The sequence below is a fragment of the Phyllobates terribilis genome, unplaced genomic scaffold (genome assembly GCF_046119375.1).
Source record: "Phyllobates terribilis strain yellow unplaced genomic scaffold, ASM4611937v1 Scaffold_7__3_contigs__length_470593459, whole genome shotgun sequence".
NCBI lineage: Eukaryota > Metazoa > Chordata > Amphibia > Anura > Dendrobatidae > Phyllobates > Phyllobates terribilis.
This window is the reverse complement of record NW_027362767.1, coordinates 173,034,151-173,055,680: the sequence shown is the minus strand read 5'-3', so window position 1 is coordinate 173,055,680 and position 21,530 is coordinate 173,034,151. Positions and strand designations below refer to the sequence as shown.

General features: G+C 38.2%; 1 protein-coding gene across 1 annotated transcript in view; it reads left to right on the top strand.

The window, feature by feature from the left end:
- LOC141154088 (receptor-interacting serine/threonine-protein kinase 4-like) overlaps positions 1-20,955 on the top strand; it is a 48,137-nt gene extending 27,182 nt beyond the window's left edge. The window contains exons 8-10 of the mRNA XM_073639532.1: positions 4,273-4,340; positions 7,633-7,690; positions 19,691-20,955. Coding sequence (XP_073495633.1) covers positions 4,273-4,340; positions 7,633-7,690; positions 19,691-19,947 — 383 coding nt within the window. The 3' untranslated portion in view covers positions 19,948-20,955. The remainder of the gene's footprint in view (positions 1-4,272; positions 4,341-7,632; positions 7,691-19,690) is intronic.
- The last annotated feature ends 575 nt before the right edge of the window (positions 20,956-21,530 follow it).

Here is a 21,530-nt window from a genome sequence, read left to right as displayed (position 1 = left end):
CTGAGGCAGAACTCAGACTTTTGAATCAGGGGGTCAGGTGATGTTGAAAATTATTGCACACACTTCAGAAGATGGGCTTCAGAAGTCAAATGGAATGATCCTGCTATGAAATGTCTATTTCTTGCTGGTCTGAGTGAAAGGTTTAAGTATCTGCTAATTGTTTTCCCTGCACCTGAGACTCTGCAGGATGCCATGCAATTAACTGTTCGTGTGGACAGGAGGCTGAGATTTAGACAGAATGAGGTAAAGACTCCTGTAATGCCAGGTCCTAGTCCCCAGAAAATCTGCTCTGACGGTGGGGAACCGATGGAGGTTGGGGCGATGTCACTCCGCTCTCAGGAAAGAGACCGGAGGTTCGCTGAGGGATTGTGTCTTTATTGTGGTAAAGCTGACCATTTGATTAAGTATTGTGAGCTTCGTTTAAGTAAAGAAAAAAAAAAAGGTCAGGTATGCCCGTATAGCTTGTTTACGCTCTGCAGGAGTATTTCTTTCTGGGAGTACTACTTTGCAGGAAGATTTGATTGAATTTCAGGTATTTGTGGATTGTGGTTCAACACTTAATGTGATTCATAAAGGGTTTTTGGAAAAACTTAACTTGAAATCCAAACCTTTGTCATCACCTATTTCTGTGATTGCAATTGATAACACTCCCTTGAAATGTATTACTCACAAGGTTGCTGCATTTCCCCTCACTATCAATGGAGTTCACCAAGAAATTTTGGACTTGGTTGTATTGGATAATTTACCCTCTCCGGTCTTTCTAGGTTTGCCTTGGTTAAAACTGCACAATCCTTTACTGGACTGGTCTAATAATGTAATTAAGTCTTGGAGTCCGAAGTGCTATGATAAGTGTTGTAATGGTTGCATTGCGGCTGTGGAAAAAGGGGAATTACCGGTACCTATTCAAGATTTTTGGGTTTTTTTTTCGGAGGAGGAGTCGCAAGTTTTACCTCCTCATAGGGATTATGATTGCGCCATTGAGTTTGGTCCGGGTGCTACTCTTCCCAAGAGCCGCTTGTTTAATCTGACTATCCCTGTAAGAAAGACCTTGGAGGAGTACATAGAGACTAGCCTGGCTGCTGGTCACATTAGACCTTCTAAGTCGCCTGTGGCAGTTGGATTTTTCTTTGTTAAAAAAAAGGACGGGGGTTTATGTCCATGTCTGGATTTTCGTGAAATTAATAAGATTACCCTACGCGATTCCTACCCATTGCCGTTAATTCCTGACTTGTTTAACCAGTTAGTGGGGGCCAAGTGGTTCTCTAAAATTGATCTCTGAGGGGCATACAATTTGTTACGAGTGAAGGAGGGTGATGAATGGAAAACTGCTTTTAACACTCAGGTAGGTAATTTTGAGAATCTGGTGATACCTTTTGGTCTTACCAATGCACCTGCATTTTTTCAGAACCTTATTAATGACATCCTGAGACCTTTGATTGGTAAGAATGTGGTTGTGTATTTGGATGACACTTTGATTTATTCACTAGATCTAGAGTCCCATTGGCAGAGTGTACGTGAAGTTTTGCAGTTATTGAGTGATAATTCACTCTTTGCTAAGCTGGAGAAATGTGAGTTCGCTGTGCAGAGAATTAGTTTTTTGGGCTACATTGTCTCCAGCGAGGGCTTTGAGATGGACCCTGTGAAGGTTCAGGCTGTGCAGGAATGGCCTAGGCCTTTTGGTTTGAAATCTATACAGAGATTTTGGGGTTTTGCCAATTATTACAGGAAATTCATTAAGAATTTTTCTGTAATTGTTAAGCCTCTAACCGATCTCACCAGGAAAGGTGCGAAGATGGCCCAGTGGACTACTGAGGCCATAGAAGCTTTTGAGTATCTCAAGGAGAGGTTCAGTTCTGCCCCTATCCTTATGCAGCCTGATGACACCAAGCCTTTTTTGGTCGAGGTCGATGCTTCATCGGTAGGGGTCAGAGCAGATTTGTCTTAGGAGAACAGGGATGGAGTACATCCTTCTACCTTCTTTTTGAAAAAATTTTCAGAAACCGAACTGAATTATGATGTTGGAAATCGAGAGTTGCTGGCTATTAAACTCGCGTTTGAACATTGGCGTCATTTTTTGGAAGGCGCTAGATTTCCTATTCAGGTTTTCACAGATCATAAGAATTTGATCTATCTAGATGCTGCCAAGCGCTTGAATGCCCGTCAAGCTAGGTGGGCACTTTTTTTTCTCGGTTTCATTTTTCTGTTACCTATATCCCTGGTACTAAGAATGTTAAAGCCGATGCTTTATCTCACAGCTTCTCTCCTACGGTCGGTGCCGAGGAGGAGGAGAGCATTTTACAGAAAGGAGTTGTGGTGGCGGCATTGGACTCCGTTTTGGAGGATGGGATTCTGAAAGCTCAAGATGATGCCCCATCTAACACTCCCCATGGGAGGTTGTTCGTGCCTAGGACCTTTAGGAGAGATTTGTTTGTGGAGTATCATGAGTCCCGGTTGACAGGTCATCCAGGAGTTTCGGAGACTAAGAGACTTATCAGTCGCAGTTTTTGGTGGCCTGGATAGCAGAAAGAAGTCATCACGTGGGTGCGTCAATGTACTGTGTGTGCTAGGTCAAAGGCTTCACATACTCCTGCTGCGGGGTTGCTTTGCCCTCTGGAGGTTCCTAGTGCACCTTGGACGCATCTCACAATGGATTTTATTTCTGATCTTCCTGTGTCCGAGGGTTTTACTGTCATCTGGGTGGTCGTGGACCGTTTTAGTAAGATGTGTCATTTGGTTCCATTCATTAAGTTGCCCTGTGCCAAGACACTCACTAAGGCGTTTGTTAAGGAGATTGTCAAGCTCCATGGCGTTCCCACGGATATTGTTTCTGATAGAGGACCTCAGTTTGTGGCTCGCTTTTGGTGTGCTTTTTGTGACAGGTTGGGAGTCCATTTGTCATTTCCGTCTGGTTATCATCCTGAGTCTAATGGACAGACTGAAAGAAAAAAACAGGATGTAGAAAAGTTTTTGCGTTGTTTTGTGGCGGACAATCAAGAGGTGTGGTCTGAGTTTCTGCTTCTCATGGAATTTGCTCTTCACAATCATACATCCTCCTCTGCTGGGTGTTCTCCTTTTTTTGTTGTACTGGGAGACATCTGTCTTTTGGTTCGTTCTCCAAATTGCGGTCGGCGGTGCTGGAGGAGGAGAATTTTTCCAGTGATTTGGAAAGAGAGTTTGGACTAATGTACGTTGCAACCTTCAAGAGGCTAACAAGAAGTCCAAGAAGTATTTTGGCAGGAAACGTAAGAAGTTTTTATTTATTGTGGGTGACATGGTTTGGTTGTCCTCAAAGAACCTGCGGTTGAGGATTCCCTCTAAAATAGTGGGTCCTAAGTTTGTGGGTCCATTTAAAGTGCTTCAGGTGGTTAACCCGTCTGCTGTTAGGTTGGATGTCCCTACTTCCTGGAAGATTAATCCTGTGTTTCATGTTTCCTTGTTGAAAAAGGCTGATGTATCAGATAGGGACACCACTGTCACAGCTCCTCCTGTGGTGGAAGACGGCAAAAATGAAATTTCTCGTATCTTGAATTCTAGATGGCATAGAGGGAGATTACAGTATCTTGTCTCCTGGAAGGGTTTTGGTCCCGAAGACAACTCCTGGGTAAGGACGGATGATGTCTCTGCTCCTAGGCTTGTTAGAGCTTTCCACAGGAGGTTTCCGGATAGACCTGGGCCTGGAGGATCCGGAGGATCCTCATAAAAGAGGGGGTACTGTTAAAACCCTCCTGTTTGTTTTTTCCATCTTGTGTTTTGCGGTCACGTAACCATCTGCCTTTATATTCCAGCTCCGGCCTTTTGGCTGTGCTGGACTTCAGTGGTTGACTGTTTCTCTAGCCTGGTGCTTCTGTGCCTTCCTCTGTCAGTTTGCTTGGTCCTTCTGGGACCTCTAGTACCTTTTTGTCAGTTTATCTTTTTGTGTTCTGCAACAACTTCTCTGTTTAGGAGGTGTCCCATTTTTGTCCCAGTCTTTAGTACTTTTAGAGACCCCTCCCGTTATGCTATAGGTCTTCGTTCAGACTAGCTGAAGACTAAGGCGGGTCTGTTCGCTAGGAACAGGCAGCCCGCTACATCGTAGGGATTCAGCTTAGTCCTACTGTAGGGATAGCTTTCCCCTATCTTTCCTTAGTACTTGTTGCAGATCATAACACCAATTGCATGCATTTAAGTAAGAAAAAAAAATGTCCACAGACCCCTTTTAAATTCAAGGCGAATATATTTCCTCATTTCTAGTCAAAGGTAACAATATCTAATGCTGCTTGCATTTTTGTCCAGATAGCAGTTCCATCAACATAAGTATCTTCAGAGAAATTCTAATACAAGCCGAAAATCAAGACACACAGGTGAGTGTGATGTATCCTATGTGTGATTGTGTATGATGCTACATCATCATGTATGTAAACCAGTAGACAAAGTTGTGAAGTTGACACTTCCGTGTCGCCAGCTCACGATAGAGTAGCATGCCTTGTCTTGTGCGGCAGCTGTCAAGTTGGCAAATTAGTTGTACTTACAATTAAGTAAAATGGTTAAATGGTCATCAATGATGACTTCTTTGCCTGAGTGGATTTGGTGGGTTGTTACTGATATCTGGTGAGAATTTCATGTCAATAGCATCTTTAGAAATAGATTTACTTAGAGAATTGCTGACGTGTTCAATACTTATTTCACCCGCTGTATACGTATGTGTGTGTGAGATATATATATATATATATATATATATATACAGTTATATGAAAAAGTTTGGGCACCCCTATTAATCTTAAGCTTAATGTTTTATAAAAATTGGTGTTTTTGCAACAGCTATTTCAGTTTGATATATGTAATAACTGTTGGACACAGTAATGTCTCTGCCTTGAAATGAGGTTTATTGTACTAACAGAAAATGTGCAATCTGCATTCAAACAAAATTTGACAGGTGCATAAGTATGGGCACCTCACCAGAAAAGTGACATTAATATTTAGTAGATCCTCCTTTTGCAAAAATAACAGCCTCTAGTCGCTTCCTGTAGCTTTTAATGATTTCCTGGATCCTGGATGAAGGTATTTTTGACCATTCCTCTTTACAAAACAATTCCAGTTCAGTTAAGTTTGATGGTCGCCGAGCATGGACAGCCCTCTTCAAATGATCCCACAGATGTTCAATGATATTCAGTTCTGGGGACTGGGATGGCCATTCCGGAACATTGTAATTGTTCCTCTGCATGAATGCCTGAGTAGATTTGGAGCGGTGTTTTGGATCATTGTCTTGCTGAAAGATCCATCCCCTGCGAAACTTCAACTTTGTCACTGATTCTTGAACATTATTGTCAAGAATCTGCTGATACTGAGTGGAATCCATGCATCCCTCAACTTTAACAAGATTCCCGGTGCCGGCATTGGCCACACAGCCCCAAAGCATGATGGAACCTCCACCAAATTTTACTGTGGGTAGCAAGTGTTTTTCTTGGAATGCTGTGTTTTTTGCCGCCATGCATAACGCCTTTTTGTATGACCAAACAACTCAATCTTGGTTTCATCAGTCCACAGGACCTTCTTCCAAAAAGAAATTGGCTTCTCCAAATGTGCTTTTGCATACCTCAGCCGACTCTGTTTGTGGCGTGCTTGCAGAAACGGCTTCTTTCGCATTACTCTCCCATACAGCTTCTCCTTGTGCAAAGTGCGTTGTATAGTTGACCGATGCACAGTGACATCATCTGCAGCAAGTTGATGCTGCAGCTCTCTGGAGGTGGTCTGAGGATTGTCCTTGACTGATCTCACCATTCTTCTTCTCTGCCTTTCTGATGTTTTTCTTGGCCTACCACTTCTGGCCTTAACAAGAACTGTCCCTGTGTTCTTCCATTTCCTTACTATATTCCTCACAGTGGAAACTGACAGGTTAAATCTCTGAGACAGCTTTTTGTATCCTTCCCCTGAACAAATATGTTGAATAATCTTTGTTTTCAGATCATTTGACAGTTGTTTTGAGGAGCCCTTGATGCCACTCTTCAGAGGAGATTCAAACAGGAGAACAACTTGCAAGTGGCCACTTTAAGTAGCTTTTCTCATGATTGCATACACCTGGCTATGAAGTTCAAAGCTCAATGAGGTTACAAAACCAAAAAAAGTGCTTTAGTAAGTCAGTAAAAAGTAGGTAGGAGTATTTAAAACAAGAAAATTATAAGGGTGCCCATACTTATGCACCTGTCAAATTTTGTTTGAATGCAGATTGCACATTTTCTGTTAGTACAATAAACCTCATTTCAAGGCAGAAACATTACTGTGTCCAACAGTTATTACATATATCAAACTGAAATAGCTGTTGCAAAAACACCAATTTGTATAAAACATTAAGCTTAAGATTAATAGGGGTGCCCAAACTTTTTCATATAACTGTATATATATATATATATATATATATATATATATATACAGTAGAGACCAAAAGTTTGGACACACCTTCTCATTTAAAGATTTTTCTGTATTTTCATGACTATAAAAATTGTGCAACTGCACTTGAGGACACTTTCAAAGTTTTCCCAATTTTTCGCACTGACTGACCTTCATTTCTTAAAGTAATGATGGCCACTCGTTTTTCTTTATTTAGCTGCTTTTTTCTTGCCATAATACGAATTCTAACAGTCTATTCAGTAGGACTATCATCTGTGTATCCACCTGACTTCTGCACAACACAACTGATGGTCCCAACCCCATTTATAAGGCAAGAAATTCCACTTATTAAACCTGACAGGGCACACCTGTGAAGTGAAGACCATTTCCAGTGACTACCTCTTGAAGCTCATCAAGAGAATGCCAAGAGTGTGCAAAGCAGTCATCAAAGCAAAAGGTGGCTACTTTGAAGAACCTAGAATATAAGACATATTTTCAGTTGTTTCACACTTTTTTGTTAAGTATATAATTCCACATGTGTTAATTCATAGTTTTGATGCCTTCAGTGTGAATGTACAATTTTCATAGCCAGAAAAATCTTTAAATGAGAAGGTGTGTCCAAACATATATTATATATATATATATATATATATATATATATATATATATATATATATATATATATAAAATATATTGGAACAGCACCATTTCACATATACTCACAATGGGTGCCAGACTAAGGCCACACTCTAAATAGATTCAATACTTAGAAAAAATTGACTATATTGAGCCCAAATGGCGACGTTAAGGTTCTGTGAACCAAAACGTCGCCATTTGGGCTCAATAAAGTAAATTTTTTCTAAAAATGTAATCTATTTGGAGTGCTGCCTTAATATACTTTTTATATATATTTTATTTAATCCCATAGTATACTAGAACCTGTGATGGCTATTGCTATCATCTTGTAACTCGTCCGGACAGGAGTGATGAGCCCCAGAATAGAGCACTTGTCAGGACCACACTCTTTCAATGCCATTGACAGTAACGGACAGTGGTATTTAAATGGTTAAACTGCCGAGATTGGTGTTATCTCCGGTGTCTGCTCTGAGGCAGGTGCAGGCTGTATAACACAGCCAGCATCTGCCCTGTGTGGAGTGGTTACTGGTACAGCAAGCTTCTGAAAGGGTTTTAGTAGAGCCGTCTTCTGTGTTCGAGTTGTTTACCAAGAGCCTGTAGATCAATGAATTCAATGATTGTGATTATTTTCAGATCCGTCCCAGATCTGTTGCCCCTGAGCCCCCCGCTCAGGACATTGTGGATGCACAAGGTAAGCATTTAATGTTCTTCCAGGTTTTCTTGTGTGGCTTTCCATAGTTTCTGTTGATAGAGTTGTATGAGGACTTTTTTTTGCAGTATGAGCTGTAGGCCTAGTCATTAGTCCTCACGTGACATCATGAAATGCGTTGCGCTGCCACTTCTGTGCCATTGGTGCCACTTTGGAGTCCATACTATTTTTTGATCTCTTTTCATTCCATTTTTTGGGGGAAGTGTCATGACTAAAATATAGAAAAACTGCCATTTGATTTTTTTCCTGTTCAACACTGGATAAATCTTTTTATATTTTATTAGTTTGGATACTTGCAGACGCTGCAATAGCACATACAGGTGCATGTCGCTAAATTAGAATATCATCAAAAAGTTAATTTATTTCAGTTCTTCATTACAAAAAGTGAAACTCCTATATTATATAGAGTCATTACACACAGAGGGATCTATTATATAGAGTCATTACACACAGAGGGATCTATTATATAGAGTCATTACACACAGAGGGATCTATTATATAGAGTCATTACACACAGAGGGATCTATTATATAGAGTCATTACACACAGTGGGATCTATTATATAGAGTCATTACACACAGAGGGATCTATTATATAGAGTCATTACACACAGAGGGATCTATTATATAGAGTCATTACACACAGAGGGATCTATTATATAGAGTCATTACACACAGAGGGATCTATTATATAGAGTCATTACACACAGAGGGATCTATTATATAGAGTCATTACACACAGAGGGATCTATTATATAGAGTCATTACACACAGAGGGATCTATTATATAGAGTCATTACACACAGTGGGATCTATTATATAGAGTCATTACACACAGAGGGATCTATTATATAGAGTCATTACACACAGAGGGATCTATTATATAGAGTCATTACACACAGAGGGATCTATTATATAGAGTCATTACACACAGAGGGATCTATTATATGGAGTCATTACACACAGAGGGATCTATTATATAGAGTCATTACACACAGAGGGATCTATTATATAGAGTCATTACACACACAGGGATCTATTATATAGAGTCATTACACACAGAGGGATCTATTATATAGAGTCATTACACACAGAGGGGTCTATTATATAGAGTCATTACACACAGAGGGATCTATTATATAGAGTCATTACACACAGGGATCTATTATATAGAGTCATTACACACAGAGGGATCTATTATATAGAGTCATTACACACAGAGGGATCTATTATATAGAGTCATTACACACAGAGGGATCTATTATATAGAGTCATTACACACAGAGGGATCTATTATATAGAGTCATTACACACAGTGGGATCTATTATATAGAGTCATTACACACAGAGGGATCTATTATATAGAGTCATTACACACAGAGGGATCTATTATATAGAGTCATTACACACAGAGGGATCTATTATATAGAGTCATTACACACAGAGGGATCTATTATATAGAGTCATTACACACAGAGGGATCTATTATATAGAGTCATTACACACAGAGGGATCTATTATATAGAGTCATTACACACAGAGGGATCTATTATATAGAGTCATTACACACAGTGGGATCTATTATATAGAGTCATTACACACAGAGGGATCTATTATATAGAGTCATTACACACAGAGGGATCTATTATATAGAGTCATTACACACAGAGGGATCTATTATATAGAGTCATTACACACAGAGGGATCTATTATATGGAGTCATTACACACAGAGGGATCTATTATATAGAGTCATTACACACAGAGGGATCTATTATATAGAGTCATTACACACACAGGGATCTATTATATAGAGTCATTACACACAGAGGGATCTATTATATAGAGTCATTACACACAGAGGGGTCTATTATATAGAGTCATTACACACAGAGGGATCTATTATATAGAGTCATTACACACAGGGATCTATTATATAGAGTCATTACACACAGAGGGATCTATTATATAGAGTCATTACACACAGAGGGATCTATTATATAGAGTCATTACACACAGAGGGATCTATTATATAGAGTCATTACACACAGAGAGATCTATTATATAGAGTCATTACACACAGAGGGATCTATTATATAGAGTCATTACACACAGAGGGATCTATTATATAGAGTCATTACACACAGAGTGATCTATTATATAGAGTCATTACACGCAGAGGGATCTATTATATAGAGTCATTACACACAGAGGGATCTATTATATAGAGTCATTACACGCAGAGTGATCTATTATATAGAGTCATTACAGACAGGGATCTATTATATAGAGTCATTACACGCAGAGGGATCTATTATATAGAGTCATTACACACAGAGGGATCTATTATATAGAGTCATTACACACAGAGGGATCTATTATATAGAGTCATTACACACAGAGGGATCTATTATATAGAGTCATTACACACAGTGGGATCTATTATATAGAGTCATTACACACAGAGGGATCTATTATATAGAGTCATTACACACAGAGGGATCTATTATATAGAGTCATTACACACAGAGGGATCTATTATATAGAGTCATTACACACAGAGGGATCTATTATATAGAGTCATTACACACAGAGGGATCTATTATATAGAGTCATTACACACAGAGGGATCTATTATATAGAGTCATTACACACAGAGGGATCTATTATATAGAGTCATTACACACACAGGGATCTATTATATAGAGTCATTACACACAGAGGGATCTATTATATAGAGTCATTACACACAGAGGGGTCTATTATATAGAGTCATTACACACAGAGGGATCTATTATATAGAGTCATTACACACAGTGGGATCTATTATATAGAGTCATTACACACAGAGGGATCTATTATATAGAGTCATTACACACAGAGGGATCTATTATATAGAGTCATTACACACAGAGGGATCTATTATATAGAGTCATTACACACAGAGGGATCTATTATATAGAGTCATTACACACAGAGGGATCTATTATATAGAGTCATTACACACAGAGGGATCTATTATATAGAGTCATTACACACAGAGTGATCTATTATATAGAGTCATTACACACACAGGGATCTATTATATAGAGTCATTACACACAGAGGGATCTATTATATAGAGTCATTACACACAGAGGGGTCTATTATATAGAGTCATTACACACAGAGGGATCTATTATATAGAGTCATTACACACAGGGATCTATTATATAGAGTCATTACACACAGAGGGATCTATTATATAGAGTCATTACACACAGAGGGATCTATTATATAGAGTCATTACACACAGAGGGATCTATTATATAGAGTCATTACACACAGAGAGATCTATTATATAGAGTCATTACACACAGAGGGATCTATTATATAGAGTCATTACACACAGAGGGATCTATTATATAGAGTCATTACACGCAGAGTGATCTATTATATAGAGTCATTACAGACAGGGATCTATTATATAGAGTCATTACACGCAGAGGGATCTATTATATAGAGTCATTACACACAGAGGGATCTATTATATAGAGTCATTACACACAGAGGGATCTATTATATAGAGTCATTACACACAGTGGGATCTATTATATAGAGTCATTACACACAGAGGGATCTATTATATAGAGTCATTACACACAGAGGGATCTATTATATAGAGTCATTACACACAGAGGGATCTATTATATAGAGTCATTACACACAGAGGGATCTATTATATAGAGTCATTACACACAGAGGGATCTATTATATAAAGTCATTACACACAGAGGGATCTATTATATAGAGTCATTACACACACAGGGATCTATTATATAGAGTCATTACACACAGAGGGATCTATTATATAGAGTCATTACACACAGAGGGGTCTATTATATAGAGTCATTACACACAGAGGGATCTATTATATAGAGTCATTACACACAGGGATCTATTATATAGAGTCATTACACACAGAGGGATCTATTATATAGAGTCATTACACACAGAGGGATCTATTATATAGAGTCATTACACACAGAGGGATCTATTATATAGAGTCATTACACACAGAGAGATCTATTATATAGAGTCATTACACACAGAGGGATCTATTATATAGAGTCATTACACACAGAGTGATCTATTATATAGAGTCATTACACGCAGAGGGATCTATTATATAGAGTCATTACACACAGAGGGATCTATTATATAGAGTCATTACACGCAGAGTGATCTATTATATAGAGTCATTACAGACAGGGATCTATTATATAGAGTCATTACACGCAGAGGGATCTATTATATAGAGTCATTACACACAGAGGGATCTATTATATAGAGTCATTACACAGAGGGATCTATTATATAGAGTCATTACACACAGAGGGATCTATTATATAGAGTCATTACACACAGAGGGGTCTATTATATAGAGTCATTACACACAGGGATCTATTATATAGAGTCATTACACACAGGGATCTATTATATAGAGTCATTACACACAGAGGGATCTATTATATAGAGTCATTACACAGAGGGATCTATTATATAGAGTCATTACACACACAGGGATCTATTATATAGAGTCATTACACACAGAGGGATCTATTATATAGAGTCATTACACACAGAGGGATCTATTATATAGAGTCATTACACACAGAGGGATCTATTATATAGAGTCATTACACTCAGAGGGATCTATTATATAGAGTCATTACACACAGAGGGATCTATTATATAGAGTCATTACACACAGAGGGATCTATTATATAGAGTCATTACACACAGAGGGATCTATTATATAGAGTCATTACACACAGAGGGATCTATTATATAGAGTCATTACACACAGAGGGATCTATTATATAGAGTCATTACACACAGAGGGATCTATTATATAGAGTCATTACACACAGAGGGATCTATTATATAGTCATTACACTCAGAGGGATCTATTATATAGAGTCATTACACAGAGGGATCTATTATATAGAGTCATTACACACAGAGTGATCTATTATATAGAGTCATTACACACAGAGTGATCTATTATATAGAGTCATTACACACAGAGGGATCTATTATATAGAGTCATTACACACAGAGTGATCTATTATATAGAGCCATTACACACAGAGGGATCTATTATATAGAGTCATTACACACAGAGGGATCTATTATATAGAGTCATTACACACAGAGGGATCTATTATATAGAGTCATTACACACAGAGTGATCTATTTCACGTGTTTATTTCTGTTAATGTTGATGATTATGGCTTACAGCCAATGAAAACACAAAATTCATTATCTCAGTAAATTAGAATACTTTATAACACCAGCTTGAAAATTCTTTTTAAAATCTGAAATGTCCTACTGAAATGTCTGTTCAGTAAATGCCTCAATACTTGGTCGGGCTTCTTTTGCATCAATTACTGCATCAATGCGGCAATGTGGCATGGAGGCGATCAGCCTGTGGCCCTGCTGAGGTGTCATGGAAGCCCAGGTGGCTTTGATAGCAGCCTTCAGCTCATCTGTATTGTGGGGTCTGGGGTCTCTCATCTTCCTCTTGACAATACCCCATAGATTCTCTATAATAGATTTTCTATGGGGTTAAGGTCAGGTGAGTTTGCTGCCAATCAAGCACAGTGATACTGTTGTGTGTAAACCAGGTGTTGGTACTTTTGGCAGTGTGGACAGGGGCCGAGTCCTGCTGGAGAATGACATTTCCATCTCCATAAAGCTTGTCGGCAGAGGGAAGCATGAAGAGCTCTAAAATGTCCTGGTAGACGGCTGAGCTGACTTTGGTCTTGATAAAACACAGTGGACCTACACCAGCAGATGACATGGCTCCCCAAACCATCACTGATTGTGGAAATTTCACACTAGACCTCCAGCAGCTTGGATTGTGGCCTGTCCACTCTTCCTCCAGACTCTGGGACCTTGATTTCCAAATGAAATGCAAAATTTACTTTCATCTGAGAACAACACCTTGGACCCCTGAGAACAGTCCAGGTGTTTTCCTCCTTGGCCCAGGTAAGACGCTTCTGGCGTTGTCTATTGGTCATGGGTGGCTTGACACAAGGAATGCGACACCTGTAGCCCATGTCCTGGATACGTCTGTGTGTGGCGGCTCTTGAAATGACTCCAGCAGCTGTCCACTTCTTGTGAATCTCCCCCAAATTTTTGAATGGCCTTTTCTTAACAATCCTTTCAAGGCTGCGGTTATCCCGGTTGCTTGTGCTCCTTTTTCTACCACACTTTTTCCTTCCACTCAACTTTCCACTAATATGCTTGGATACAGCACTCTGTGAACAGCCAGCTTCTTTATCAATGACCTTTTCTGGCTTACCCTCCCTGTGGAGTGAGTCAATGACTGCCTTCTGGACATCTGTCAAGTCAGCAGTCTTCCCCATCATTGTGGAGCCTACTGAAACAGACTAAGGGACCTTTTTAAACGCTTAGGAAGCCTTTGCAAGTGTTTTTTGTTAATTATTCTAATTTACTGAGATAATGACTTTTGTGTTTTCATTGGCTGTAAGCCATAACCATCAACATTAACAGAAATAAACACTTGCAATAGATCACTCTGTGTGTAATGACTCTATATAATAGATCCCTCTGTGTGTAATGACTCTATATAATAGATCCCCCTGTGTGTAATAACTCTATATAATAGATCCCTCTGTGTGTAATGACTCTATATAATAGATCGCTCTGTGTGTAATGACTCTATATAATAGATCCCCCTGTGTGTAATGACTCTATATAATAGATCCCTCTGTGTGTAACGACTCTATATAATAGATCCCTCTGTGTGTAATGACTCTATATAATAGATCCCTCTGTGTGTAATGACTCTATATAATAGATCCCTCTGTGTGTAATGACTCTATATAATAGATCCCTCTGTGTGTAATGATTATATAATAGATCACTCTGCGTGTAATGACTCTATATAATAGATCACTCTGTGTGTAATGACTCTATATAATAGATCACTCTGTGTGTAATGACTCTATATAATAGATCACTCTGCGTGTAATGACTCTATATAATAGATCACTCTGCGTGTAATGACTCTATATAATAGATCCCTCTGTGTGTAATGACTCTATATAATAGATCCCTCTGCGTGTAATGACTCTATATAATAGATCACTCTGTGTGTAATGACTCTATATAATAGATCACTCTGCGTGTAATGACTCTATATAATAGATCACTCTGTGTGTAATGACTCTATATAATAGATCCCTCTGCGTGTAATGACTCTATATAATAGATCCCTCTGTGTGTAATGACTCTATAATAGATCCCTCTGCGTGTAATGACTCTATATAATAGATCCCCTGTGTGTAATGACTCTATATAATAGATGTCTCTGTGTGTAATGACTCTATATAATAGATCCCTCTGTGTGTAATGACTCTATATAATAGATCCCTCTGTGTGTAATGACTCTATATAATAGATCACTCTGCGTGTAATGACTCTATATAATAGATCACTCTGTGTGTAATGACTCTATATAATAGATCCCTCTGTGTGTAACGACTCTATATAATAGATCCCTCTGTGTGTAATGACTCTATATAATAGATCCCTCTGTGTGTATTGACTCTATATAATAGATCCCTCTGCGTGTAATGACTCTATATACTAGATCCCTCTGCGTGTAATGACTATATAAAAGATCCCTCTGCGTGTAATGACTCTATATAATAGATCCCTCTGCGTGTAATGACTCTATATAATAGATCCCTCTGCGTGTAATGACTCTATATAATAGATCCCTCTGTGTGTAATGACTATATAATAGATCCCTCTGTGTGTAATGACTCTATATAATAGATCCCTCTGTGTGTAATGACTCTATATAATAGATCCCTCTGTGTGTAATGACTCTATATAATAGATCCCTCTGTGTGTAATGACTCTATATAATAGATCCCTCTGTGTGTAATGACTCTATATAATAGATCCCTCTGTGTGTAATGACTCTATATAATAGATCACTCTGTGTGTAATGACTCTATATAATAGACCCCTCTGTGTGTAATGACTCTATATAATAGATCACTCTGTGTGTAATGACTCTATATAATAGATCCCTCTGCGTGTAATGACTCTATATAATAGATCACTCTGCGTGTAATGACTCTATATAATAGATCACTCTGTGTGTAATGACTCTATATAATAGATCCCTCTGCGTGTAATGACTCTATATAATCCCTCTGTGTGTAATGACTCTATAATAGATCCCTCTGCGTGTAATGACTCTATATAATAGATCCCCCTGTGTGTAATGACTCTATATAATAGATCTCTCTGTGTGTAATGACTCTATATAATAGATCCCTCTGTGTGTAACGACTCTATATAATGGATCCCTCTGTGTGTAATGACTCTATATAATAGATCACTCTGCGTGTAATGACTCTATATAATAGATCACTCTGTGTGTAATGACTCTATATAATAGATCCCTCTGTGTGTAACGACTCTATATAATAGATCCCTCTGTGTGTAACGACTCTATATAATAGATCCCTCTGTGTGTAATGACTCTATATAATAGATCCCTCTGTGTGTAATGACTCTATATACTAGATCCCTCTGCGTGTAATGACTATATAATAGATCCCTCTGCGTGTAATGACTCTATATAATAGATCCCTCTGCGTGTAATGACTCTATATAATAGATCCCTCTGCGTGTAATGACTCTATATAATAGATCCCTCTGCGTGTAATGACTCTATATAATAGATCCCTCTGCGTGTAATGACTCTATATAATAGATCCCTCTGTGTGTAATGACTCTATATAATAGATCCCTCTGTGTGTAATGACTCTATATAATAGATCCCTCTGTGTGTAATGACTCTATATAATAGATCCCTCTGTGTGTAATGACTCTATATAATAGATCCCTCTGTGTGTAATGACTCTATATAATAGATCACTCTGTGTGTAATGACTCTATATAATAGACCCCTCTGTGTGTAATGACTCTATATAATAGATCACTCTGTGTGTAATGACTCTATATAATAGATCCCTCTGTGTGTAATGACTCTATATAATAGATCCCTCTGTGTGTAATGACTCTATATAATATATCTCTCTGTGTGTAATGACTCTATATAATAGATCCCTCTGTGTGTAATGACTCTATATAATAGATCCCTCTGTGTGTAATGACTCTATATAATAGATCCCTCTGTGTGTAATGACTCTATATAATAGATCCCTCTGTGTGTAATGACTATATAATAGATCCCTCTGTGTGTAATGACTCTATATAATAGATCTCTCTGTGTGTAATGACTATATAATAGATCCCTCTGTGTGTAATGACTCTATATAATAGATCCCTCTGTGTGTAATGACTCTATATAATAGATCCCTCTGTGTGTAATGACTCTATATAATATATCTCTCTGTGTGTAATGACTCTATATAATAGATCCCTCTGTGTGTAATGACTCTATATAATAGACCCCTCTGTGTGTAATGACTCTATATAATAGATCCCTCTGTGTGTAATGACTCTATATAATAGATCCCTCTGTGTGTAATGACTCTATATAATATATCTCTCTGTGTGTAATGACTCTATATAATAGATCCCTCTGTGTGTAATGACTCTATATAATAGATCCCTCTGTGTGTAATGACTCTATATAATAGATCCCTCTGTGTGTAATGACTCTATATAATAGATCCCTCTGTGTGTAATGACTATATAATAGATCCCTCTGTGTGTAATGACTCTATATAATAGATCTCTCTGTGTGTAATGACTATATAATAGATCCCTCTGTGTGTAATGACTCTATATAATAGATCCCTCTGTGTGTAATGACTCTATATAATAGATCCCTCTGTGTGTAATGACTCTATATAATATATCTCTCTGTGTGTAATGACTCTATATAATAGATCCCTCTGTGTGTAATGACTCTATATAATAGACCCCTCTGTGTGTAATGACTCTATATAATAGATCCCTCTGTGTGTAATGACTCTATATAATAGATCCCTCTGTGTGTAATGACTCTATATAATATATCTCTCTGTGTGTAATGACTCTATATAATAGATCCCTCTGTGTGTAATGACTCTATATAATAGATCCCTCTGTGTGTAATGACTCTATATAATAGATCCCTCTGTGTGTAATGACTCTATATAATAGATCCCTCTGTGTGTAATGACTATATAATAGATCCCTCTGTGTGTAATGACTCTATATAATAGATCCCTCTGTGTGTAATGACTCTATATAATAGATCCCTCTGTGTGTAATGACTCTATATAATAGATCCCTCTGTGTGTAATGACTCTATATAATATAGGAGTTTCACTTTTTGTATTGAAGATCTTAAATAAATGAACTTTTTGATGATATTCTAATTTACTGAGATGCATCTGTATATATGTATCCAAGACTGTGCTTAACCCCCCTTAACGACCTTGGGTCTTTCTGTTTTTGTGTTTTCATTTTTTCTCCCCTTCTTCCCAGAACCAGAACTTTTTAATTTTTCAGTCAATATGGCCATGTGAGGGCTTATTTTTTGCGGGACGAGTTGTACTTTTAAACGCCATCACTGGTTTTACCATATCGTGTGCTGGAAAACGGGAAAAAAATTCCAAGTGCGGTGAAATTGCAAAAAAAAAAGCAGTTCTACAGTTGTTTTTTGGGTCCTTTTTTAACCACGTTCACTGAATGCTAAAACTGACCTGCCATCATTATTCTCCAGGTCATTACGAGTTCGCAGACACCAAACATGTACAGGTTCTTTTTTTATTTAAGTGGTGAAAAAAAAATCCAAAGTTTGCTAAAAAAAAAAAAGACGCCATTTTCGAAGATCATTTTTCGTGATCTGGGGCCGGGTGAGGGCTTATTCTTTGCGCGCCGGGCTGTCGTTTTTACTGATACCATTTGGGGTAGATCCGATGTTTTGTTCGCCCGTTATTGCATTTTATTGCAATGTTGCAGCGACCAAAAAAACGTAATTCTGGCGTTTAGAATTTTGTTCTCGTTATTCTGTTTACAGATCGGATTAAAGGGGTATTCCCATCTCCAAGATCCTGGCCCAATATGTAGTAGGTGTAATAATAATAATATTAGCAAATATCTCCAATTAGAAATGTAGTATATTTTTTTCTGATTAGCTATCTCTCTTTTCTCATGTACAGGCATCGCAGGACCTTAGGTATCCATGGTTATGACCACTGATAAAGTCAGTTAGTTAGCTAGTTGCTAGTGGTCGTAACCATAGAAACCTAAGGTCCTGTGATGCCAACACATGAGTAAAGAGATACTGAATCAAAAATACTATACTACATTTGTAATTGGAGGTATTTGATAATATTATTATTATTACACCTACTACTACTACGTAAGAATCAGCTGACATGTGCTCGGTTCAGTGCGGGCTCACCGCCGGACCCCCCTCTGAACCAGCCTTTCCGACCTGGTGTGTACTATTACTGACCAGGTCGGAAAGGGATTAAAGGGGGCTTTCCTCTTTGGACAATCTCTTTTTATTATAAGAGATGATATTCTAATTTAGTGAGAAGCACTTGTAAATTCATTTTGTTTTATTCCTGTTTTTTTTTTTTATATTTGTTGTGTTTCTGGGACCTTAATAGGTGTTGGAAGAGTCCAATCTCCCGTTCTTAACCTCTTAAATGCCTTTGTCATTATTAACCGGAGGATAAACAGTTGTGATTGGAGCTAGTCAACGCCCGGACCCTATGGGGTGTGATGAAGTCTTCATTATGCTCCTCACAGTAAGAGCAGACCTCATCCATAAACGTACATTGGACGTCGCCCCTGTAACGTCATGACATCACGTAAGCCCTAGTCCTCACGTGACATCATGAAATGCGTTGCGCCTCCACATCTGTGTTTGTTACATCTTTATTGAGCGAGACACTGGAGACCATAACACATTTTTTTTCTTTTGTCAGATTACCTACTATCACGTTTTTCTCAGATCGTTCAAGCCAAACCCGACCTGAGTGAAGTATTAGATGTCCTCTTCTCTAAGCGTATGATCACGCAAGAGGAACTGGACTCCATAACAGTGGGCTCCGTCCATGGACAGATCAGAAACACTTTACGCATGATCATGAACAAAGGACAGGAAAGCTGTATGGAGTTTCTTCAGCTCATGAACCGTCTCCATGCGGAATTGATGAGATCACTGGAAGAAGACATCATCTGAAGGACAGTCTGACATAATTAGACTTGGTGCTTGGGAAGGATCCTAGTCCAGACAACAATAATACAAAGGCATCTGGCACTCTCATGGTGCTGTGAAAGTTTTATTGGAAACAATCCTAAAGAATATATAACTTTTCGGTCTTACATTAGACCTTCATCACATAATCGTATTTTTCATAATGTTATAGTATCTACCGCTGCTACCTCGTAATCCAGCATATTTTATAGTTATACTACACTAACTGTAAAGAATCATTTCTTATGTAGAGGTCGAAATCACTTTCCCTGCTTACTTCAAGAATATACCCTGGTGCAAACATTTCAGGTCATTCCAAACATCTTGGAGAACTAAGCACAGATCTTCTGTGGATGTAGACTTGTGCAGGGCTCTATGGGGTCGGATCGTCACAGCCTGGCTCCTCGTTCTTCTTTATGTTAATGGCATTGGCTGTATCTTTGGGGCCGTCGTCTAGCTGAAGAATAAATTTGGAGCCAATCAGACGCCTCACTGATGGTATTGCATCATTGATAATGACACCTTTGACATGGAAAAAAATGATTTTTACACGTTAATGGTTACTACTTTTTTAATAAAATTGCAGTTTCAGCCTATAATCTTCATTCATTTCTTCATCTACAGAACCCTGAGATGCAGTTCGCAGCCTGATCAAAGTTTTAGATTTTTTTTTTCTTGTAATAGTTTCCCTCCCAGTAATATAGGCTGGATGCTGCTGTATTCATTCAGTCATATATTTGCACAGCTTCTATCCTGCACTTATTTCATTTTCTTTCTTTCCTAGCTATTGACTCTCTTCCCCAGTCTCCATTAAAGTTCAGATACCTTCTCCTTTCTTCACAGCACACAATGGAGAGGGTGAGAAATGGAAAGCAGTCAGAACTGAGCCGGAGTTCCCTCACATTTGTGACATTTTTGCAGAGCGTTCAACTAAATAAAGGACTTACGGACCCTCTGAAGCAGAAAATCGGAAGGAAATTTCTAATGAAGACAATTAGAATGTTGCTTAACTTCGCATTAATTTAGGAAGCAAATGAGCAATAAAAAAGAAATATTTGCGAAGGTGTACACCGTCTTTAAATGTCTTCTTTAAAATGATTGTGCAATGTCATTATTCCATCAGGCTAATACACCAGAAAGCCTATTGTTGTCCATACATGTGCATTGTACATGGGTACTGTACTTTTAGGTTGTACTTCCAGAATTGGCCATAAGAGAGCAGTGTAGCAGTATTTTTCTAAATCAAGCACAATTGATGTTTCCACGGGGTAAATGATGTGTCTGCGTCGTATCTGCTTATCCCTATGGCCGTAACTTCTGTGATTGTGAAAGTGCTGAATACATAGAATCCTTATAGAGCATGACTTATAGGATAGCCGTCTCTCCATCATTTATTACATGTCGCACTATGCGTATGTGAAGATAGATCACGATGATTTTGATGCATAATACATCTAGATAATGGTCAAAAATAGCATCTGTGTAGAAGGATAGGTTTACAGCAAGGAAATTATTTATAAAAACATAATTTATTCTTTTGCTCTTAAAAAATGTAAAGACAAAAGTAA